At 43.0% G+C, this 24,625-nt stretch overlaps 1 protein-coding gene across 2 annotated transcripts in view; it reads left to right on the top strand.

Moving 5' to 3' along the window:
* The first annotated feature begins 306 nt into the window (after window positions 1–306).
* DRC7 (dynein regulatory complex subunit 7) overlaps window positions 307–24,625 on the top strand; it is a 56,910-nt gene continuing 32,591 nt past the window's right edge. The window contains exons 1-7 of one of the 2 annotated variants that reach the window (XM_087877045.1): window positions 307–363; window positions 4,183–4,362; window positions 8,179–8,353; window positions 13,002–13,127; window positions 14,526–14,720; window positions 19,623–19,781; window positions 21,244–21,462. In XM_087877045.1, the coding sequence (XP_087733171.1) occupies window positions 4,220–4,362; window positions 8,179–8,353; window positions 13,002–13,127; window positions 14,526–14,720; window positions 19,623–19,781; window positions 21,244–21,462 (1,017 nt within the window). In that variant the 5' untranslated portion in view covers window positions 307–363; window positions 4,183–4,219. Of the gene's footprint in view, window positions 364–4,096; window positions 4,363–8,178; window positions 8,354–13,001; window positions 13,128–14,525; window positions 14,721–19,622; window positions 19,782–21,243; window positions 21,463–24,625 lie in introns of those variants that run through there. The other variant, XM_087877044.1, reaches the window with a different exon arrangement.

The raw sequence follows: 24,625 nt of genomic DNA, 5'->3' as shown, positions 1-24,625 counted from the left end.
ATTTTGGCCACTACTATATATTGGCTTATGATTGAAGCTTGTTTGCCATAACAATTATTTTTCTATTGATGATATAAAAAGGATGAGGGGAAAAATCCGAAAATTAAAACCAAACAAACAGGTGAGTGTTATTGATCGTTATTGCAGAGGAAGTGCTGGGCCGTTCTCTTAGAAATCCACCAGAAATTTCATTCCATTTGCCTATTTTTGCTTCTTAATATCCCTGTTTCCCCAGCTGGAGCAACTTTAAGCTGGTTGAAGCAAAGGAGCAAACTACCACTCCCAGAGGCCTCTGCTTCCGGAAGCTGGTTGTCATGGAAACGGAGATCAACAGATCTTGCAGGAAAGAGCAGAGACTTGGAGGTCAGTAGGAGGGAAGGGTGACCCATCCATAGTGTGAATTTAGAAAAAGAACAAGCTCTTTTAAGGTCAAATAAACAAGGAGGAGCGAAGGACAACTGCTAGTGCAATTCACACGCCTTTAACTATCATTGCTTTGTTAGATGCAGGCATGGAAGCATTGATATACTTTCAACTTTTCCAAAGTTTAGAAGCTTGGGGGAAAAAAACATCCTGCTAGAAATATTGCAACCTTCTCTTTGTGCTAATTTATTTTTAAGGAGATGCTTTTTGCTATTTGCTGGGTCTTAAGCCCAGACTTCGGTTTTGCTTTGAAAATAACTTTACTCTCACTTTCCATCATTTTCTCCTGGTAGTGTTTTTTTTTTTCCTCTCCGTCATTCAGCTTAGAGTCTGTTCTATTTGTTAGCCAAAAATGCTGGAAAGCTGGAAGAAAACTTTGTACTTCGGTTGCTAGAAAACCTTCATTTCTCAACCAAAAGAACAGAAAACAAACCAACTGAAAAATGGGAAGTGGAAATTATAATTTATTGAGCTAAAAATGCCTGTGATCTCGGGACTTTTAAATCTCTGATAGAGGAAATTTTTAAAAAAACACACAATTTTTTCCTCTCTCTCTTTTTAGCCTGTCATATTATTTCCTTAGCAGGGCTTAACTGAGAAACATGACCACAATGGTGATTATGGATATCTAATCTTAAAATAATCTTCCGGAATAACGGTCCATATTTTTGCCATAAATAATGCTCGATCAAGGATGAGCTTGAAGGCTGGTCTCCTTCTTTCTATCTTCTCAGAAGGAAAGGGACAAAATCAGGAGGGAGGGAGGGAGATTGGGGGAGAACAGCTTGACCTATTGTAATGTTGCCAGCCCTTTATTTTATATATTTCTGCTTTGCTGTTTACAACCCTCCTTGGAATTCCTTGTTTAAGAAGGACACGGCGGAAGACGGGGGATGCGTGGAGATAGAGATAAGGCAAACACATTGACGGTTATTCATCCTGATTTGTACTTAGGAAAAAAAACAATTAGCTCCAAGGTTTGAACCACAACCGTTACTGAGAGGGGGATAGTGGAGCAATTCCTTCCATGAATGCTTCTCAGAAGTTTTTGGAGAGTCAACTTTCATCCCAGAGAGCAGTGTTTCTCAACCTTGGTAGCTTGAAGATGGGTGGACTTTAACTCCCAGAATTCTGGGAGTTGAAGTCCACCCATCTTCAAGCTTCCAAGGTTGAGAAACACTGCCATAGAGCTAAATTCCTGAAAGATGTTCATTCGCACAACACGTGAACAAGTCGGTTACGTTGAACCAGGGTTACAACCGAGCACAAAATTTTCTGTTGCTAAGTGAGACAATTGTTGAGTGAATTTTACCCCATTTTACGACCTTTCTTGCCCCAGTTGTAAAATGAATCACTGCGATCCTTAAGTTGCTAAGCGAATCTGGCTTCCCCATTGACTTTGCTTGATAGATAGATAGATAGATAGATAGATAGATAGATAGATAGATAGATAGATAGATAGATAATTTTATTTCTATACCGCCCCTCTCCCGAAGGACTCGGGGCGGTATACAGCCAGGTAAAAACACAATACAAATATCACAATTTAAATTTAAAAAATTATTAAAAGTATTACATTTAAGACCAATTAACTAAAAAACCCAAAAATTTAAGAATTCCAAATTTAAAACTTAATTTATGAAGCTAGCCCTGCCTGTCGGAAGAGCGAGTAGGAGTAAGTGTGAGAGGGATCTTGGAATCTTAGTGGACAACCAGTTAAATAGGAGCCAGCAGTGTGCAGCGGCAGCCAAAAAAGCCAACGCAATCCTAAATTGCATTAACCGAGAGATACAATCAAGATCAAGGGAGGTACTAATACCACTCTAAAAAGCCTTAGTAAGCCCACACCTAGAGTACTGCATCCAGTTTTGGTCCCCACACTATAAAAAAAGATGTTGAGACTCTAGAAAGAGCGCAGAGAAGAGCAACCAAGATGATTAGGGGACTGGAGGCTAAAACATACGATGAACGGTTGCATGGCCAGTCTAGTGAAGAAAAGGACCAGGGGGGAGACAATAGCATCTTCCAATATTTGAGGGGCTGCCACAGAGAGGAGTTAGGGGGTCAAGCTATTATCCAAAGCACCCGAAAGCCAGACTAGGAATAATGGATGGAAACTGACCAAGGAGAGGTTCAACCGGGAAATAAGGAGGAATTTTCTGACAGTGAGAACAATCAACCGATGGAACAGAAGTTGCCTTCAGAAGTTGTGGGAGCTTCATCACTGGAAGCTTTCAAGAAGAGACTGGACTGCCCTCTGTCAGAAATGGTGTAGGGTTGCTACAGGGACAGGTTTCAAAACCCATCGCTAACGGTTCGCTCATGTGCAGAAGAGTCCGAGTAGGTGGGCGTAGCCTCCCGCCACCGCTGCTATGGGTTCGTCCGACCTGGGGTGAACCTGTAGCAACCCACCACTGGTCTGCTGGGCCTACAAGGTCCCTTACAACTCTGTTAATCTGTAAAATCTGTCTGAAGGTCGTAAAGGTGGATCACATAACCCCAGGACACTGCAACCGTCATAAATATGAGTCAGTTGCCAAGCGTCTGAATTTTGATCATGTGACCATGGGGTTGCTATAGCAGTTAAGTGTGAAAAACGATCATAAGTCATCTTTTTCAGTGCTGTTGTAAATTCAAACGGTCACTAAATGAACTGTTGTAAATTGAGGACTACCAGCATATCTACTTTCTGCAGATTTTTTTACTATTTATCCCATTTGATCCTAAAAGGCTTAGGAGTCACATCCCACCATCCTACGTCCTTTTCTTTCTAGGATTGGTTGAGTTGAATGCATCAAAATAACTTCAAATAATTCATCTGCGAGATAAGACTTTCGAAGATTTAGCAGTAAATCCCAGGTTTCTCAAATATTGAGTGCTGCCTTGGAAACCTGGTTCCAAAAATAACTGGGCCTTTAAAGATAAGGCCGATCACATACAGAACAGAACAGAACAGAATAGCAATGAATAGAATATAGAATAGAATAGAAATAAGAGTAGAATAGAACAGAACAGAACAGAACAGAACAGAACAGGAAGGGACCTTGGAGGCCTTCTAGTCCAGCAGAAGAACTATACCATTTCAGATAAGTGGCTGTCCAGTCTCTTCTTAAAAACCTCCAGTGATGGAGTGCCCATGATTTCTGGTGGCAAGCTGTCCCACTGGTTAATTGTCCTCACTGTTAGGAAGTTTCTCCTTCATTCCAGGTTGCTTCTCTCTTTGATCAGTTTCCAACCATTCTTTCTTGTCCTGCCCTCTGGTGCTTTGGAGAAAAATTTGATCCTCTCTTCTTTGTTGCAGCCCCTCAAATACTGATGCCATACCATCAAATACCATGCTGGCTCAGGAATTCTGGGAGTTTTTTTTTTTTTTAATTTGATTTATATGCCGCCCTTCTCTGGAGACTCAGGGCGGCATACAATGCGCTAAGCAATAGCTTTCATCCTTTTGTATATTTATACAAAGTCAGCTTATTGTCCCCACAAACTGGGTCCTCAATTTACCTACCTTAGAAAGGATGGAAGGCTGAGTCAACCTTGAGCCTGGCGAGATTCGAACCTGCAGTAATTGCAGGCAGCTGGTCTTAATAACAGGGGTGCTTTAGACCACTGTACTACCAAGGCTCATTGTTGAAGTCCATAAGTCATAAAAGGGCCATTGTTCCCCACCCCTGACATAGATGAACAATATATCCAGAGAGCGGGTGATATCTTTTGTCCTGTATGTGTCATTTTGCTTTCTATGACTTTGTCACCCAGGTTTTTTCAGGTAACCTGTACTGTTGCGAACGGCAAGATGCAGGGCCGAGAGGAAAAATCTGGATCTCCCCCAACGGGAGGTGAGAAAGAATTGCGAAGCTCATCAAAGCTCACTAACGAAGTCCAAGACCTGGAGAAGAAGCTGTCACGGATCAAAGTCCATGTTCCTAAAACTGTATGGTAAGCAATATCTTACTACCTTACTACCAAGAGCCTTGGTAGTACAGTGGTCTAAGGCACCCTGTTATTAAGCTGGTTATTAAGACCAGCTGTCTGCAATTACTGCAGGTTCGAATCTCGCCAAGGCTCAAGGTTGACTCAGCCTTCCATCCTTTCTAAGGTAGGTGAAATGAGGACCCAGATTGTGGGGGCAATAAACTGACTTTGTATAAATATACAAAAGAATGAAGGCTATTGCTTAACGCATTGTAAGCCGCCCCGAGTCTCCGGAGAAGGGCAGCATATAAATCAAATTTAAAAATTAAAAAAAAAAAATCTAACTTACTTTGGGGCATGGAAGTTAGTTACGGTATTGACCCACTTTCTGGGTTCTCACAATAACTTGTACCCTAAGCCTAAGCCTACTAAATGGCCTAGAATTTCACAATGTGAAATTGATTAGCCTATTGTGAAAATGCCTACTGAAATTTATTAGCACAGTATGAAAATCTATGTTGAAATGTATTAAACCAGGTTAAAATTGACACTGAAATTTATAACATATTGTGAAAATCTACATTGAAATGTATTAGCATGTTGTGAAAATCCACATAGTAGCATGGTGGGAAAATCCATGGTGACATTTATTATCCCATTGTGAAAATTCACATTGAAATTTATTAGCACAGGATGAAAATCTATGTTAAAATGTATTAAACCAGGTTAAAATCGACACTGAAATTTATAACGTATTGTGAAAATCTAAATTGAAATGTATTGGCTTGTTGTGAAAATCCATGTTATATAGTATGCTGGAAAATCCATGATGAAATTTATTAACACATTGAAAATATGCTAAATGGTTGATCTTGGTTAACCGTCTTGTGGAAACACGGATATCTATTCAAATGAAAGATGGGTGCAGTTACCTCCTGTCTCACTCACCTTGTAAAAACTATCTCAATTAATTAACTACAGGGAGTCCTTGATTTAAAAACATAACTGAGCTCAACATTTCTGTTGCTAAGCAAACGTTTGTTAAGTGAATTATCCCCATTTTATGACTTTTCTTGCAAACAGTTGTTAAGTGATTCACTGCATTTGTTAAGTTAATAACACAGTTGTTAAGTGAATCTAGCTTCCCCCTTGACTTTGTTTTTAAGAAGGTCGCAAAAGGGGATCACGTGTGACCCCAGCATCCGTCGTAACTATGAACCAGTTCAGTGGTGAAATCTAAAATTTGTTACTACCGGTTCTGTGGGTGTGGCTTGGTGGTGGTGGTGGTGGTGGGTAATGTGACTGTTTGGGCGTGGCCATTTTTTAAAAAACTTTTAAAACCATTTTTTCTACAACCTTTTCGACGAAGAGGTTGTAAAAAAATGCTTTCAAAAGGTTCTGACGATCCCAGCTGAGTTGCCTGATCGACAGAGACTTTTTTTTCTTTTAAATGCCTCTGCCGATCGGGCAACTCAGCTTGGATCGTCAGAGGCATATAAAAGAAAAAAAGCCTCTGCCGATCGGGCAACTCAGCTTGGATCGTCAGAGGCATATAAAAGAAAAAAAGCCTCTGCCGATCGGGCAACTCAGCTTGGATCGTCAGAGGCATATAAAAGAAAAAAAGCCTCCAATGATTGCATGGCTCACCTGGGCATGGAGTGGGGGCAGGGATTTTTGCTACCGGTTCTCCGAACCACCCGCCTCCATCGCTACCGGATCAAGCGATCTGGTCCGAACCGGAAGCATTTCAGCCCTGAACCAGTTGCCAAGCATCTGAATTTTGATCCCATGGCCATGGGGATGCTGCAATAGTCATAATTGTGCAAAACGCTCATTGGTTACTTTTTTCAGTGCTGTTGTAACTTTGTAAGTCAAGGATCATCTGAATTAGCCATATTTTAGTCTTGTTTATTGGCCAAAAAAAAAAAACCAGTCTGGGAGTTCGTTTATGGTCCGATGTGTCCAATGTCTCAGGAATTTTAGTTCAATTAACCATCAGAAAGTGTACTATGAAAGTGTACTTACCTCCAGTTACAATATTTTCTCTAGGATCAAATCCAGTGGTGAAATCCAATTTTTTTTACTACTGGTTCTGTGGGCGTGGCTTGGTGGGCGTGGTCTGGCTTGGTGGGCGTGGCAGGGAAAGGATATTGCAAAATCTCCATTCCCACCCCACTCCAGGGGAAGGATACTGCAAAATCCCCATTCCCTCACCTCTCCTGGGGGAAGGATATTGCAAAATCTTCTCTCCCACCCCACTCTGGGGCCAGCCAGAGGTGGTAATTTGCCGGTTCTCCAAACTGCTCAAAATTTCCGCTACCGGTTCTCCAGAACCTGTTAGAACCTGCTGGATTTCACCCCGAAATGATGCCATTCTTCCCCAAATTAGGAATTTAAACTTGCACATAGATTCAGCAGTCTTGTTCATGTGCACTGAACCATGGCAGAAATATGCATCTTGTTTCTCCCACAAGTGAGACAGCCTGAGAATTGTGCTAAATTGCTTTTCGCTTTCTTCTGAAATCATCCCCTGGCAGCCTCGAGGTGGGTGAAATCTCTGAAGTGTTATCACCAGTTTATTTTGGAAGTCAGGGCTACATGGGAACAGAAGCCAGTGAGGCAGGAGAGCAATGGGCCAAGGGGAAGCCTATCTCATGCCAGCTGTTTTTTGCTGACTCGAGGATGGGTGAAGGTTGTTTTAACGTGATAGCTGGGAAAAGCCCTTAGCTGAAGTTCTCCGTTCTTATGCTGTAGGATCTTTAAAAATATACTGTTGTAGGTACTCAGAGAGAGTTCTGTTTCTAGCTTAAATAAAAGAAATCAGTCATCAATTTTAGTCTCCTAAAAGTCAGCAAGTTATTCCCTGAAATCTCAGCACATGGCTAGGTATCAGTACAGGTAATCCTCAATTTACAACCCCAGTTGGAGCCCAAAATTTATGTTGTTAAGCGAGACATTTGTTAAGTGCGTTTTGCCCAGTGGTGAAATGTAAAATTTGTTACTACCGGTTCTGTGGGCGTGGCTTGGTGGTGGTAGGGGGGGGCGTGTAATGTGACTGGGTGGGCATGGCCAACTTTTAAAACCATTTTTTCTACAACCTCTTTGGCCGAAGAGGTTGTAAAAAAAATGCTTTTAAAAAGGCTCTGCCGATCAGGCAACTCAGCTGGGATCGTCAGAGTCTTTTAAAAGCATTTTTTCCACAATCTCTTCGGCCGAAGAGGTAGAAAAAAATTGCTTTTAAAAGCCTCTGACGATCCCAGCTGAGCCGCGCAATCATCAGAGGCTTTTTTTTTTTTACTTTTAAAAGCATTTTTTCGGCCGAAGAGGTTGTAAAAAAATGCTTTTAAAAATAATTTTAAAAAGCCTTTGATGATTGCACGGCTTAGCTGGGCATTGGGGCGGGCAGGGATTTTTGCTACCGGTTCTCTGAACCACCCGCCTCCATCGCTACCGGATCCGGTCCGAACCGGGAGCATTTTATCCCTGGTTTTGCCCCATTTTATGACCTTTCTAGTCACAGTTGAAAAGTGAATCGTTGCAGTTGTTAAGTGAGTAGCAAGATTGTTAAGTGAACCTGGCTTCCCCATGGACTCCTTTTGTGACCTTCCCCAAGGTCACAAAAGGGGATTATGTGATATTGCAACTGCCATAAATATGAGTCAGTTGCCAAGCATCCAAATTTTGATCATTTGACTAAGGATGCTGCAATGGTCGTAAGTGTGAAAAACGGTCATAAGTCGCTTTTTCCCCCAATGCCATTGTAACTTTGAATGGTCCCTCAATGAACTGTTGTAAGTGGAGAACTAACTGTATTTCCTTCTTTGTCCTTCCTGCATATAGCGAATTTGACTGGAGCAAGATTGACACAGCCCACTTGCCGGAGTCCTACAAAACCAACACGCCCAAGGAACAGTTGCTTCTGCAAGTAGCTGACAATTTTCATCGGCAATACGCACACCTTTGCCCAGACCGTGTACCCCTCTTCCTTCACCCAATCAACGAATGTAACGTGGAAGTAAGTTGGGCAAAGAGTTCTAAAAAGGAACTTCCAAGTTGCCCCAAGAATCTATAAAGCCTTAATAAGATCACACCTGGAATACTACATCCAGTTTTAGTTTACCACACTACCCTGTTTTCCCCAAAATAAGACATCCCCTGATAGTAAGCCCAATCGGGCTTTTGAGCGCATGGCAATAAGGCCAAGTGCTTATTTCAGGGTTCAAAAAAATATAAGACAGGGTTTTATTTTCAGGGAAACACGGTAGGTAGGTAGGTAGGTAGGTAGGTAGGTAGGTAGGTAGATAGATAGATAGATAGATAGATAGATAGATAGATAGATAGATAGATAGATAGATAGATAGATAGATACTATATAGATAGATAGATACCGTTTCCCCCCAAATAAGACATCCCCTGAAAATAAGCCCAATCGGGCTTTTGAGCTCATGGCAATAAGGCCAAGTGCTTATTTCAGGGTTCAAAAAAATATAAGACAGGGTCTTATTTTCGGGGAAACATGGTAGGTAGGTAGGTAGGTAGGTAGGTAGGTAGGTAGGTAGGTAGATAGACAGATACTATATAGATAGATAGATACCCTGTTTCCCCCCAAATAAGACATCCCCTGATTATAAACCCAATTGGGCTTTTGAGTGCACAGCAATAAGGCCAAGCGCTTATTTCACAGTTCAAAAAAATATAAGACAGGGTCTTATTTTTGGGGAAACACAGTAGGTAGGTAGGTAGGTAGGTAGGTAGGTAGGTAGGTAGGTAGGTAGGTAGATAGATAGATAGATAGATAGATAGATAGATAGATAGATAGATAGATAGATAGATACCCTGTTTCCCCCAAAATAAGACATCCCCTGATAATAAGCCCAATTGAGCTTTTGAGCGCATGGCAATAAGGCCAAGCGCTTATTTCAGAGTTCAAAAAAATATAAGACAGGGTCTTATTTTTGGGGAAACACGGTATAAAAAGGATGTTGAGACTCTAGAAAGAGTGCAGAGAAGAGCAACCAGGATGATTAGGGGACTGAAGGCTAAAAGATAAGATGAACGGTTGCAGGAACTGGGCATGGGTAGTCTAGTGAAGAGAAGAGAAGGACCAGGGGAGAAATGATAGCAGTCTTCTAATATTTGAGGGGCTGCCACAGAGACGAGGGGGGGGTCAAGCTATTCTCCAAAGCACCTGAAGGCCAGACAAGGAATAATAATGGATGGAAACTGAACAAGGAGAGATTCAACCTGGAAATAAGGAGGAACTTTCTGACAGTGAGAACCATCAACCAATGGAACAGAAGTTGCCTTCAGAAGTTGTGGGAGCTTCATCACTGGAGACCTTCAAGAAGAGATTGGACTGCCATCTGTCGGAAATGGTGTAGGGTCTCCTATTTGGGCAGGGGGTTGGACTAGATGACCTACAAGGTACCTTCCAACTCTGTTAATCTGTTAAATCTGGAAACTGCAGTTTGATGAACAGGCTGAGAACGGTCTGCTAGAAATGGTTATAATAGGATAACACAGACCCTATTCCATTCTAGACAAATGGTTGTCCAATCTCTTCTTTAAAACCTCCAGTGATGGAGAACCCACAATTTCTGAACTTCTCATCCACTGAATATTTTTTCTCACTGTTAGAAAATTTCTCCTTAGTTCTAGGTTGGGTCTCTCAATCATCCAGGTTATCATAGCTTCAAAGGTTTTTTTCTTCTTCAAAAGGCACCTGAACTGGGGTTGTTTTTTTTTTTTTTCTGAGAAAGAAGGAATCATTTTGCTTCTCATCCAAGGAGCTTCATCGGTTCTGATAATGGGGAGGATAGATGGAGAGGTTCTGATAGGATGGGGTGTGTGCATGTGTGGGGTGGGAGAAATGGAAGGATTGTATTTCTTTGCAGTCATCTGGTCATTAGCACTCTCCCTGAGAACTCTTAAGGTCACTTGGGGTTTTTATCTGTGCCCTCAGGGTCACCTGAATCAGGGTGCAATTGCTTGTGGAATCTTCTTGAAACTGCTTCTTCTTCTAACCTCTTCAGCACCTGTTATTCCATCGCCCCGCTCTCAGAACTGATGAAGCTTCTTGGATGGAAAGCAAAACGTTTTCTTCAGAATAGAATAGAATAGAATAGAATAGAATAGAATAGAATAGAATAGAATAGAATAGAATAGAATAGAATAGAATAGAATAGAATAGAATAGAATAGAATAGAATAGGGGTAGAGGGGAGGGGAAGGGAAGGGAAGGGAAGGGAAGAGAGGAGAGGAGAGGAGAGGAGAGGAGAGGAGAGGAGAGGAGAGGAGAAGAGAAGAGAAGAGAAGAGAAGAGAAGAGAAGAGAAGAGAAGAGAAGAGAAGAGAAGAGAAGAGAAGAGAAGAGAAGAGAAGAGAAGAGAAGAGAAGAGAAGAGAAGAGACCTTGGAGGTCTTTTAGTCCAGCCCCCTACTCAGGCAGGAGACCCTATACAATTTCAGGCAAATGGTTGTCTAATCTCTTCTTAAAAACTTAAAAAGCTCAAGAAAAAACTGTCCAGTTGCCTTCTGAAGAAAGAAAAAGCACATTTGAGTTTCTCCTTGATGTTTCCATCTGTTATTTCTTGTCCTGCCTTCAGGTGCTCTGGAGAATAAGCTGACCCCCTCTTCTCTGTGGCAGCCCCTCAAATATTGGAAGACTGCTGTCATGTCACCCTAGTGTTAGACTTGTGTGAAATCTCAGAGTAATTTCCACGGAGAAGAAATGGCTATTCAACCAGTTGATGATGGCCAATTTTCCCCCTTGACCCAAGCACAAGCCACAACTTTCTTTTCTGACCATAATTTGTCCTTATTACTCATTTTCTTAGAGACCAATTAGTGGTGTTACCAGAATTAGACTTGGGAAGTAAGGGAGGCACACCCATTTTGAGGGAAACCACTATCCAGTACCCACAATTTAGCTATTTTCAAAGCTGTTACTTCCCCATCTCACTGTGACGCCCATTTTTTTTTTGCTTCTTGATCAGCTTTTAACAAAAATAGAGGAGAACAAACTTTTACAGCCAGCTTGTTAAAAATGCAGAGGATTTTTAATGAAGCAAATCCAAGAACTGAATTTCCTGGAATTCTCTTAAGGTGATTTTCCCAGGAAATTGCAGGGGGGGGGGGAACAGTATGTTTATAATAAATACCACAATCTTTCGCTGCTTGTCCTCCACATCCTTATTTGTAAAGTTCTCTTCGAAGTTGTTTTTTTTTAAAAGTGGAATGTTGTTGAATCTTTGAAAGGACAACTTTTATATTTGCTTATCTGTCGGCGAAGCGGGTGACTTCCCAGCTGCAAAATTGTAATGGTGTAAAAGTTGCCCGCAAAGTTCCTCTCTTGGCATTATCTGATCAGGATAAGCAGACAAATCTGTACATTCCTTCCTGGGATGAACTTCTGCATGTCATTTGCAAAAACTGCTCGGCCTTTTGCGTGGAGCGAGCAAAGAGCAAACAGCAGCTGGCCAACCTCTTTTTAAAAATATAACTTTCACATGCCGTGAGTTGTTTTTTTTTTTTAAAAAAAAAAAAATAAGCTCAATTATTTTGCAGAGTATCTAGAATGTTATTCTGACCTACAAAAACAGGACCTACAAAAACGGGCTTATCTAGAAACTCACAGGAAATTAACAAATTGAAACAGATTTTTTTTTAAAAAAAATGTTTATTTTTTTTTAAATGACAGAGCATGTGATCAGATTGTGAGATGATAATGGTTACCGGTAATACAACCCATTTTGAAAAACCAAAGATTAAAAAAAAAAAAACATTAATTTTACCAAACCTTTTCTTTCAGGGTTTAGGTTGATATTTTGGAAGCCTTTATTTTTTTAACCATGAAGAGTTTGTGTCATATCTGAGAATTTTTGATGCATAATATGGAAATGCTAGAGCTTTTACAACATTTTAAAAAAATGTTCTTTATCACACCTTTATTATTTTTATAAATAACTCTAGGCGCAAACACACACCACGCTCCTTCTTCCTCTTATTTTCCCCACAACCCTGTAAGGTAAGTTGGGCTGAGGGAGAAGGACTTGGCTCAAAATCACCCATCTGGATTTCATGCTTAAGGTGGGACTAGAATTCACAATCTGGTGATTGGTTCATAGTCACCCAGCTGGCTTTCATGCCTAAGAAAGGACTGGAATTCACCATCTCCTGGTGATTGGCCTAAAGTCACTCAGCCAGCTTTCATGGCTAAGGCAGACTGGAATTCACCATCTCCTGGTGATTGGCCTAAAGTCACTCAGCCAGCTTTCATGGCTAAGGCAGACTGGAATTCACCATCTCCTGGTGATTGGCCTAAAGTCACTCAGCCAGCTTTCATGGCTAAGGCAGACTGGAATTCACCATCTCCTGGTGATTGGCCTAAAGTCACTCAGCCAGCTTTCATGGCTAAGGCAGACTAGAATTCACCATCTCCTGGTGATTGGGTCAAAATCCCTTAGCTGGCTTTTTGTGCCTAAAGCCGCTCTAGAACTCACAATTTCCTGATTTCTAGCCTTCACCTCTAGACCAAATTGGCTTTCTGAGTTCAAATCTCAATTCCGTTGACATGGAATTATATTTCTGATGAATTTAGAGTCCTGATTGGTTGATTTACATTTGCGTTGTTTGTAAAAGTAACCCAACGGCTTTTTTTGTTGCAGAAATTTGTAAGCACAACCGTCCGGCCAACTCTGCTCCCTTACTCAGAGTTATACAACTGGGATAGTGCTGCCCGTTTTGTTTCTGATTATCTCAACATGGAGCCTCTTCCTTCTCCACTAGCACCGGTAAGAAATAGGACCCTGCATGGGTGATCTGAAGGTCCCATGGGGGAGCTGATGCAAAGAAGACCTCAAAGCCATGTAGATACGGTGCTAAAGATGGCCTAAGGCAAGCTCCCTCTTCAGTGTATCCTAACCCCCTGGTCAAAGGCCTTTCACACCTACTAGCACAAATACAGTGCCAATGGCTACATCATTGGAAGATCTGAAAGACCAGGTTAAGGACATTGTCTTGGAGAAGGTCCATCTATGTGGTCGCTACAAGTTGACATTGAATGCATGTCCCAAAGGTGCTTTTTCAAGAGGCAACTGGACTTTCTTGGTTTTTCCTTGAAGACGGTTCACTTCTCATCCAAGAAGCTTCTTCAGTTACTTGGATGAGAAGCGAAACGTCTCCAAAGAAAAACCAAGGAAGTCCAGTTGCCTCTTGAAAAAGCACCTTTAAGACAACCATGACCCGGATGACTGAGAATCTCCATAGACACTGAATTCATGGCATATAATCAATCGGTCAATCAGTTACATTTATTGACTGATATATTTTGTAGACTTGGGTGTTTAATTTTTGTTGCATATTTCATGAACTAAAGTTGTATATTTATTGAACTAAATAAACTATGAGTAAAAACAGTATATCAAAATATTTACTGAAGCATAAAGGTGTAAAACATTCACAGTGAAATCAATAGTAATCTATATATATAAATGAAAAACCACTCACGCATTAATCACGAAATCTCCAGAACCGTAAAGCCTACAAACTTGAAGTTTGCCACATATGTTCCTCTTGGCTTCTAGACGCTCACTAAGAAAGGATTTTTCGAAATGATCATCAGAGCATTAGTATTTCCTATATTATTATTAACACGTTCTGATGCTAAGGAGTTCTACTCCCCCTCCCCAGCTGAAAAGAAATCTGTTCCAAATGCAAAACACAAGCAGAGGAGAGGAGTTTCACTCTCAGCTTTACTTTCACAGCAGCAAGCAGCTTTACTACAGAACAGCTGAGCTAAGCCACACCTAGCCTCCTTCCTGTCTCCTCCTTGCTCACACAGCAAATACTCTTTGAGTTTCCAAACACCCCTCAACTCTCTTACACACTGACAGGATACTAGCCAGATGAATACCAATGGATGCTGGGGGCTGGGACATTCTACCCTCCTTCCCCTCTGTTCCAACTGCCAGTTGCATTATATTAACACACTCTGATGCTACGGAGTTACACATTCTACATTAAGTTTCAGGCTGCAAGTGTCAATTGATCAAGCCCGAGCACATAGTTTCATAGCGAAGCACGGGTGTCCAGCTAGTCAATAATAAAAATAGACAACGCAAAGAACTAAAGTTGCAATAAAAAGATTAAAAATCACAGCAGATTGAAGGATATGTGTTTTCTCTCTCCAGCCCTGCTACTTATGTTCACCAACCACCATCTTGAGGTACCAGCAAGGAAACTGTTTTGATTTTAGCGTCCTTTTATGCTCTCTGCTAATTGGGGCCGGCTATGATGCCTACTGTGTGAACGGCTATGCCACCAAGGACATCTGCATGATGGATGAGTCCAAGGAAGAGTGCCCGCTCTTACAGAAGCCAGAAGAGGTGAGAACGGGACTTGTGTGGGATCCAGAGGCAGTTTGGCCTATTGGGTAACGCGCCAAGATAGAAACCAGGTGATGGTAAGTTCCAGTCCTGCCTTAGACAAGCTGGTTATTCTTTGGGACAATCACCGGGAGATAGTGAATTCTAGTCCCACTTTAGACATGAAGGCTGGCTGGGCCAGTTCCTCTCTTTCAGCCCAATTTACCTCAGAAGGTGGTGGTTGTGGGGAAAAATAAGAGGAAGGAGGAATATTATTTTATTTATTTATTTATTTATTTTATTTCAAATTTATATACCGCACCTTCTCCCGAGGGACTCAGGGCGGTGTACAGCCAGATAAAAACATACAATACAAACATTAAAAAACAATTAAAAGGATATATATTAATTTGGCCCCAATTTAAGATAACAAACCAATTAAAAAAATTAAAAATATGTTAAAAAATATGTTAAGCCAGCCCAGCTTGCTGAAAAAAGAAAGTTTTAAGGGCACGGCGGAAGGCACCGAGGTCTTGGATTCTCCTTATCTCTGGGGGCAGCTGATTCCAGAGGGTAGGTGCCCCCACAGAGAAGGCCCTCCCCCTGGGGGTCGCCAGCCTACATTATATTAGGTATCTATATTAGGTATCTTCGCTGCCTTGACTTACTTATAAGAAAGAACAAAGTGGGATTAATAAAATTTAACAAGTAAATTTTGAAAGATAGAAAAGAGAGAAAGAGAGAGAATAACGAGTGGGCAGCTAAGACTGACTTTGTACTTTAGTTTTAAATCTCCCCAAAATCAGGAATAGTCCAGTTAGGTTAACATGTTCTATTAAAAGGCAAAAGCTTTTTGTCTGATGCTGAAGTGCTAAAACAGTGTTTCTCAAACCTGGGACTATTAAGATATGTGGAATTCAGCTCCAGAATTCCCCAGCCAGCATGGTTCCCAAGACTGAGAAACACCAAGCTAAATACAGGTAGTTCTCAACTTACAGCCATTCAAAGTCACAATATCACAAATTTTCATACAATGGTTGCAACATCCCCATAATCATGTGATCAAAATTTGGATGCTTGGAAATTGGTTCATATTTATGATGGTTGCAGCATCCCAGGCAGTGGTGAAATTCAAGTTCCCCACTTCAGGGGAAGGATACTGCAAATTCCCCATTCCCACCCCACTCCAAGGGAAGGATACAGCAAAATCCCCATTCCCTCCCCACTCCAAGGGAAGGATACTGCAAAATCTCCTTTCCCTCCCCACTCCAGGGGAAGGATACTGCAAATTCCCCATTTCCACCCCACTCCAGAGGAAGGATACTGCACAACACCATTCCCACCCCACTCCAGGGGAAGGATACTGCACAATCTCCATTCCCACCCCACTCCAGGGAAAGGATACTGCAAAATCTACATTCCCTCCCCACTCCAGGGAAACGATACTGCAAATTCCCCATTCCCACCCCACTTCAGAGAAAGGATACTGCAAAATCTCCATTCCCACTCCACTCCAGAGGAAGGATACTGCAAAATCCCCCTTCCCTCCCCACTCCAGGGAAAGGATATTGCTAAATCCCCATTCCCTCTCCACTCCAAGGGAAGGATACTGCAAAATCTCCATTCCCTCTCGACTCCAGGGGAAGGATACTGCAAAATCTCCATTCCCACCCCACTCCAGGGGAAGGATACTGCAAAATCTCCATTTCCTCCCCACTCCTGGGGGAAGGATATTGCAAAATCCCCATTCCCTCCCCACTCCTGGGGCCAGCCAGAGGTGGTATTTGCTGGTTCTCCGAACTACTCAAAATTTCCGCTAGCGGTTCTCCAGAACCTGTCAGAACCTGCTGGATTTCACCCCTGATCCCAGGGTCATCCTTTTGTGACCTTCTGACGAGCAAAGTCCATGGGGAAGGCAGATTCACTTAACAACCGTGTTGCTAACTTACCAACTGCACTGATTTGCGTAACAACTGTGGCAAGAAAGGTCATAGAGTGGGCAAAATTATTACTGACCCCCTCCCAGCCTGTAGTCAGAAGTGGAAGTGCAGCAAAAGCGCAGTGCAGTTCAGAAACGCAATTCAACATCATTTAGAAATCACAGAAAACCCCACCGAATTCCCCACCACCACCACCAATCCCAAAAGAACCCAAGAAGAAACAGGAACTCCCAGCCCTGTGTGTGAGCTCTGCATTATTCTCCAGCCCATGGCCCCACACTTCCTTTCTTCAAAAGTTAATTTCCAGGCCCTCCCCACACCCGAAAATTGTCCTCGCAAGTCAATTTGTGAGGTTGGCACCCGCTGCCTGCAGAGCCCTCGAGAGCAGTGTTTCTCAACCTTGGTAGCTTGAAGATGGGTGGAAAGAAAGAAAAGAGAGAGAGAGAGAGAGAGAGAGAGAGAGAGAGAAGGTGGAAGGAAGGAAGGAAGATGGGAAGGAAGTAAGGAGAGAGAGAGAAAGAAAAAAGGAAAGAGAAAGAAAGGAAGGAAGGAAGGAAGAAAGAAAGAAAGAAAAAGAAAGAAAGAGGAAGGAAGAAAGTGGGAGAGAGGAAAGAAGGAAGGGAGATGGGAAGGAAGGAAAGGAGGAAGGAAGGAAGGAAGGAAGGAAAGAAAGAAGGGAGGGAGGGATGGATGGATGGGGGATTCTGGGAGTTGAAGTCCACCCATCTTCAAGCTACCAAGGTTGAGAAACACTGCTTTAGAGGGCAGCATCGTTTTGATTTGCAGAAAGATAATGTCATTTTTTTCTTTTCAAAGTCTCCGTACACATTGTGATTGAACAGTATCACTGAGGATAGTTTATAGTTCTTTTTTTATTGTTGTGTCATTTAGAGAATGCTTTGTAGTGTTTCGATACAGTGGTCTTTGATTAATACAACGTGATGCAGTTAATTAATAGAATCAGTTCATTAAAGGTTATTAACACTTTAATTTTAGATAATACATATCAGTGTTTCTCAAGCTGAAGATGTGTAGGTATCCTGGGACTTGAAGTCCACACAACTTCAATTTTGTCAAGTTTGAGAAACAGTGACTTAGACTATTGAGAAAGGAAGGAAGAGAGAAGGAGAAAGTGAGTGAGAGAGAGAGAGAGAGAGAGAAAGAAAGAAAGAGAAGAAGGTGGGAGAGAGGAAGGAAGGAAGGGAGATGGAAAGGAAGGAAAGAAGGAAGGAAGGAAAGGAGGGAGGGAGGAAGGAAGGAAGGAAAGAAGGAAGGAAGGGAGATGGACAGGAAGGAAAGAAGGGAAAGAAGGAAAGGAGGGAGGGAGGAAGGAAGGAAAGAAGGAAGGAAGGAAGGAAAGGAGGGAGAAAGGAAGGAAGGAAAGAAGGAAGGAAGGAAAGGAGATGGGAAGGAAGGAAAGAAGGAAGGAAGGAAGGAAGGAAAGGAGGGAGGGAGGAAGGAAGGAAAGAAAGAAGGAAGGAAGGAAAGGAGGGAGAAAGGAAGGAAGGAAAGAAGGAAGGAAAGGAGATGGGAAGGAAGGAAAGAAGGAAGAAAAGAAGGAAACAAGGAAGAAAGGAAAGGAGGGAGGGAGGGAGGAAGGAAGGAAAGAAGGAAGGAAGGAAGATGGACAGGAAGGAAAGAAGGAAAGGAGGGAGGAAGGAAGAAAGGAAAGAGGGAAGGAAGGAAGGAAGGAAGGAAGGAAGGAAGGAAGGAAGGAAGGAAGGAAGGAATGAATTAATTAATTATTGCTGGAAACCAGCAAAACATTTAGTGAATTGTGCTCATTCATGGATCATGAAGCTGGTCTGCCTAATGTATGGTCACGTGACTGTGGGGTCTGGCCCAACTATTTACAACACCTGAACATGCTTTATGGGTCGTAAAGTACCCATTCCCTGGCCATGATAACTGTGAAAATGTCTGGTTGTTAAGTGAGGACTACTTGTACAAAGGTAGAAAAAAAAGAATCAACTCAATGACCAAGTCCAAGAGGTTTGGGCAATCCCTCTGCCGTCTCTGAGATGATGGCCAAGAGCAGAATATGCCACATTAGGGGCGGGTTCCAAATCCCATTGCTACCAGTTCGCTTGCGCGCATGTGCGCAGCACTTCTGCACATACACAGAAGCTTCTGCGCATGCCCAGGAGGGTTTGGGCTGGTGGGCGGAGCCTCCCGCTGCCACCGCTACAGATTCACCTGATCTGGTGCGAACCGGTAGCATCTTATCACTGTGCCACATCCTGTTGTGGCCCGTACGTGGCCTGTGCAGCTAGTAGCTGATTCAGACAGCAAGGAGGCTGATGTGGTGCTGCTCCAGCAGCCTGTGCAGCTGGCACTCGAGTCGGACAATGAGGAGGCTGGAGAAGATGTGGTGCCAGAGGCGGGGATTCAGCCAGGGCCTTCAGAACCTCCAGAAGCTCCCATAAGTGAAGAGGACGAAGTGGAGGAGCCTCTTCTCAATGCACGAGCATGCGGAGCTGCCAAAAGGCAGGAGTGGCTCCTCAGGAGGAGGTCTCCTCGAGAGTAAGGCTTGGGGCTAATTATGGCCACTCCCTTAGCCTATTTAAGGAGGAACGCCGACTGAAGCAATTTGCAGGGAACAACTTTAGTTCATTCTCCTTCGCGTCTTGATCTTAGTTCTCTGCAAATTGCTTCTGGGCTTTCTGCCAACCATAGTAAGATTATGATTATTTATTCTTTGGATTCTTGTAGGCTGTTAAGAAAGTTTATTAACAGCCTTTGTTTGAGAAAGACTGATTTAATTTAGTAACCTAAGGTTTGTACAGACTTTGTGTGTGCTGCGTTCTTTGGAGTCCGTAGCTGGGGCAGAACCCATCCTTCCTTTTGCACAATTAAAAGCATTTGGGCTTCACCCGCGGTCTCCTGACCATAAGCAGATTTTCTTTTGCGGGGGTGGGGTGTGGCGGAGGTGAATAATTTCCAAAGATTGGATTAAAAGGGGGGGGATTGTTTTTGGCCACAGGTCCAAGTTGAAGAGAAGAAGGAGAAGGCTAAGAAATACGCCATCAAGCCCCCGCGCGACTTGCGGAGCAAGTATGAGTTACACCAGGAAGAAAAGCAACAGGCTAAAGAGCAGGCTGCAGAAGAGAAGAAGCAGAAGGAGGAAGAAGAGAAGAAAGCCGTACGTTGTTCGGAAGAGATTTGTGGGTTTTGGGTGGCCTGATTTGAGTGTTTGTGGGAAGGCATCAAGAGATGCAAGAGACAGGTGACAGCTCAGCCCTGGAGAAACCTGGTTAGAAGCATTGCAGGTCATTCAGAGATTCCCATTTCAGCTTCTCTGGTTCTGTGTTTAACCCATATTCGCACTAATGAAACCTTCCCTGAAGACCTGCTACCTTGATCTTGGAACATAGCTTCCAGGAGTTTAACCTCCGGACACCGTTGCCCAAAGATGTGGGATGCTTCTTTTGAGTATTTTTTTTTTTTAAAAAAAGGTTTTGTGCTTCTCTCTCACGGGAGAAATTTGTAACTTTGCAAGATCGTGTGAAATATCAGGATTTCCATGGGATTTTGCTGGAATCCGTGAGAGTTTAGCCAGTTAATTTTAAAATACTGGTCCAGGCCACTAAGATGACATGAATCATGCAGGTCTATGACAATTCACCCCAGCCGACTCACCGTGGCCAACTAGCTACACCCAACTTGCTGCGGTCAACTCACTGAGGGACAAGAGTTTCACTAAAAGAAATGGTGGGATGGAATCATTAAAGAAAGGACAAATTCACTGCTTGGAACTTGCTGGGAGACCTGCCCCTCCATTCCTCCCTCCCTCCCTTTCTCTCTTTCTCTCTCCCACCCTCCCTCCCTCCCCCCTCTCACTCTCCCTCCTTCCCCTTCTCTCTCCCTCCCCTTCTGTCTCCCTCCCCCCTCCCCCTCCCTCCCTCCTTCCTTCCTCTCTCTCCCTCCTTCCCTCTCACTCTCCCTCCTTCCCCGTCTCTCTCCCTCCTTCCCTCTCTCCCTCCCTCCCTCCCTCCCTCCTTCCTTCCTTCTTCTCTCCCCCTCCTTCCCTCTCTCTCTCCTTCCTTCCTTCCTTTCCTCCCTCCCCTCCCTCTCTCTCTTTCTCTCTCTCTCCCCCTCCCCCATTCACTCTCCCTCCTTCCCCTTCTCTCTCCCTCCCTCTTTCCCGCCTTCCTTCCTTCCTATCTCTCCCTCCTTCCCTCTCTCCCTCCTTCCCCTTCTCTCTCACTCCCCTCTTCCTCCCTCTTTCCCTCCTTCCTTCCTTCCTTCCTTCCTATCTCTCCCTCCTTCCCTCTCTCCCTCCTTCCCTCTCTCCCTCCCCTTCTCTATCCCTCCCTGCCTTCCTCCCTCCTTCCTTCCTTTCTTCCTTCCTTCCTTCCTCTCTCTCCCTTCTTCCCTCTCTCCTTCCTTCCTTCCTTCCTTCCTTCCTTCCTTCCTTCCTTCCTTCCTTCCTTCCCTCCCTCCCTCCCTCCCTCCCTCCCTCCCTCTCTGCAATGTAAAAAATGCAAACAGGATGATTAGGGGACTGGAGGTTAAAACATACGATAAGTAGGGGGTTGGACTAGATGACCTCTAAGGTCCCTTCCAACTCTGCTATTCTGTTCTGTTCTCTCTCTCCGCTGCAGCTGGAAGAGAAGCCAATACCGGACCGTCTTCAGGGTCTCCGTGTCCACGCCTGGGTGCTTGTTCTCTCCGGCAAGCGGGAAGTGCCTGAAAGTTTTTTTATTGACCCTTTTACTGGAAAAAGCTACAGCACCGTTGACGATCACTTCCTGGGTATTGAGAGTCTGTGGAACCATCGGAATTATTGGATCAACATGCAGGATTGCTGGAATGGTTGCAAGGTAAGACCCTGGCTGGCCCTTCCTAGTTTCCCGGAAGAATCTCGAGTTTCTTTTTCAATTGCAAGCCCTAGATTAGAACCCGGAACACAGAATCCTAAGGCTGGAAGGGGCCTTGGACGTCTTCTAGTCCAACTCCCTGATCAAGGCAGGAGACTGTCCGAAGAATAATTTGGGGTTCCAACTTGAGACGGGGTTGCGCAAGAATAAATAAAAATGACATCCAGACAGCTGTGAGGGAAAGAGAAATATTTATTCCCCAAAGCAAAGCGGTTTGCTTTGCAGGCAGCTGTAGAGAAAATGGGTACAGAGCAGGGGTGAAATCCTTCCGGTTCGGACCGGATCGCCCGATCTGGTAGCAATGCTGGCAGGTGGTTCGGAGAACCGGTAGCAAAAATCCCTGCCCCCCCCTCCCATGCCCAGCTGAGCCGTGCAATCATCAGAGGCTTTTTTTTTTTTTTTACTTTTAAAAGCATTTTTTCTACAACTTCTTCGGCTGAAAAAATGCTTCTAAAAGTAAAAAAAAAAGCCTACGATGATCGTGCGGCTCAGCTGGGATCATCAGAGGCTTTTAAAAGTATTTTTTTCTGCAACCTCTTCGGCCGAAGAGGTTGTAGGAAAAAAAAAAAGCCTTTAAAAGCCTCTGGTGATCCCAGCTGAGTTGCCTGATCGTCAGAGGCTTCTAAAAGCATTTTTTTCTGCAACCTCTTAAGGTTGTAGAAAAAATGCTTTTCAAAGTAAAAAAAAAAAGTTGGCCACACTCACCCAGTCACATTACACCCCAAGCCACGCCCACAGAACCGGTAGTAACAAATTTTAGATTTCACCACTGGTATTGATACTGCTTTATAGTGCAGCTTGTCCTAGTTGTGGAAATGTGTGCGTTGTTGATTCTAGGATGACACTTGAGGGGCAAGGGTACATGCAGACTCCAGAGAAAGGGGTTGATTAAATCAAGTGATGTGAATCGAGTCTCTTCGTTTGAACCGTGAACATTATAATTATGTCAGTGGTAAAATCCAAATTTTTTTACTACCAGTTCTGTCGGCGTGGCTTGGTGGGCGTGGCAGGGGAAGGATACTGCAAAATCTCCATTCCCACCCTACTCCAGGGAAAAGGATACTGCAAAATCCCTATTCCCACCCCACTCCTGGGGGAAGGATATTGCGAAATCTCCATTCCCACCCCACTCTGGAGCCAACCAGTGGTGGCACTTGCCCGTTCTCCAAACTGCTCAAAATTTTCACTACCGGTTCTCCAGAACCTGTCAGAACCTGCTGGATTTCACCCCTGGATTAGGTGTACATCGTGTTAATTGAGTTTTGTGTCTTTGCTTGTGTGTGTTTGCAATTTAAAATAAGCGTTGAATTAATTCTGATGTTTGCATAATGTTAAAGGATTTTGAAGGCTGTAAATGAGTAACTTTGTGGAGACCTGAGTCAGTTAACATAAGATTCCCTGTAGAATACTTCTAACACAGTTTATAAAATTTATAAATTCTTCCCACAAGACCTTATACCATTCTGGACAAACAGCTGTCCTGTCTCTTCTTGAACACCTCCAGTGATGAAGTAGCTACAACTTCTAGAGGCTAGCTGTTCAAGTGATTAATTGTCCTCACGATCAGGAAATTTCTCCTTAGTTCCAGGAAGGATCTCTCTTTGATGAGCTTCCGCACAGGTTCTTCTTGTCCTGCCCTTTAACAATTAATTCTTAATTCTATTAGTAATTTAATAATTAGATGAACAGTTTCATAATCCGATGGCATATTAATATAGTGATATTATTGAACATTACAATTGCAGCAATAAAAACTAATGTGAATTGGAAAAATTAAAAGATGAAATAAAGATAGAAAGTACAGAACAGAAAGAAAATAAAAAAAGAGAAAAGAAAGGAAAACTAAGAATATAATAAAGAAAAGGAATAATAACTTCCCCTTCATCCCAATGAGCATCAATAATTTTCGTAACTTGTCTCATTTTCTTAAAATAGAAACATATGAGATGTCCTTCCCATATCTCATCTCTTATCTATAAACAAATCCATACAGCATAATCATTTCAGTCCTGATGTCAGCCAAAGTCCATAAAGGATTACCAAGGATAACAATATATTTTATCCAGGTCACTCCAGTGGTGGAATTCAATTTTTTTTACTACCGGTTCTGTGGGTGTGGCTTGGTGGGCATGGCATGGCATGGCTTGGTGGGCGTGGCAGGGGAAGGATACTGTAAAATCTCCATTCCCACCTGACTCCAGGGGAAGGTTACTGCAAAATCCCCATTTCCTCCTGATCAGCTGGGACTCGGGAGGCAGAGAATAGAAGGGGGCGGGGCCAGTCAGAGGTGGTATTTACCAGTTCTCTGAACTACTCAAAATTTCCGCTACCGGTTCTCCAGAACTGGTCTGTCAGATGTAAATGCCTTATTCTCTAATGTGTAAATAGTGTACAAACAGGGTATCAGGGGTTAACTTATTCTTCACTTCTTAATGTATTCATAATTCACCACTCCCACATATAGCTCCACCCATTGTATATATAAGGAGCTACCTACACCCTTTCCCTTGCTTCTATCTGTGAATATTCAGTGAATATAGAATGCCTATTGTAAATAAAAGAATATATAGTTAAACCTTGAACTCTTGCTAATCTTATTGAGTCTGATCCTGAAAATATTGCAACAAGCTGGTAGCAGAGGATGGCTAATTGACTCAATAAAAAACTTAAAAATGTCTAAGAAAGATAGGCCCAACACCAGGGCCTACAGCAAAGAAATGGAAACGGAACAAGAAATAATCAACGAATCCACAAACGCAATTTCGAGAGAGTCCGAAGAATACACCACTGAAGACGAAGAAATAATTGATGACCAGGAGGAAATCGAAATAGAGAATAACGAACTCAGGTCAGAGATATTAAAACTATTAAAAAGCCAGAAGAATGATGAAAGCCTCATCGCGAACCTCCAAGATATGCTGAAGAACAGCGGAGCAGCGAGAGAGAAAAACATCACTAATGAAAAGCCTAAAGACCCAAAAATAGTGAGTGAAATGATTGCGGAGAAAATCATTACAAAGAAGAAAAACGGTGATCCCGCGCGAAAATTTGAACGGCAGCCATCTTGGTTTCAACAGGCCCCCAAGATGAGCGAAGCAGAGCCAAT

Source organism: Pantherophis guttatus, chromosome 11 (genome assembly GCF_059756535.1).
Source record: "Pantherophis guttatus breed Tessera chromosome 11, ASM5975653v1, whole genome shotgun sequence".
In the NCBI taxonomy this organism is placed as follows: domain Eukaryota; kingdom Metazoa; phylum Chordata; class Lepidosauria; order Squamata; family Colubridae; genus Pantherophis; species Pantherophis guttatus.
The sequence above is the reverse complement of the archived record's forward strand: the minus strand, read 5'-3'. Positions and strand labels throughout refer to the sequence as shown.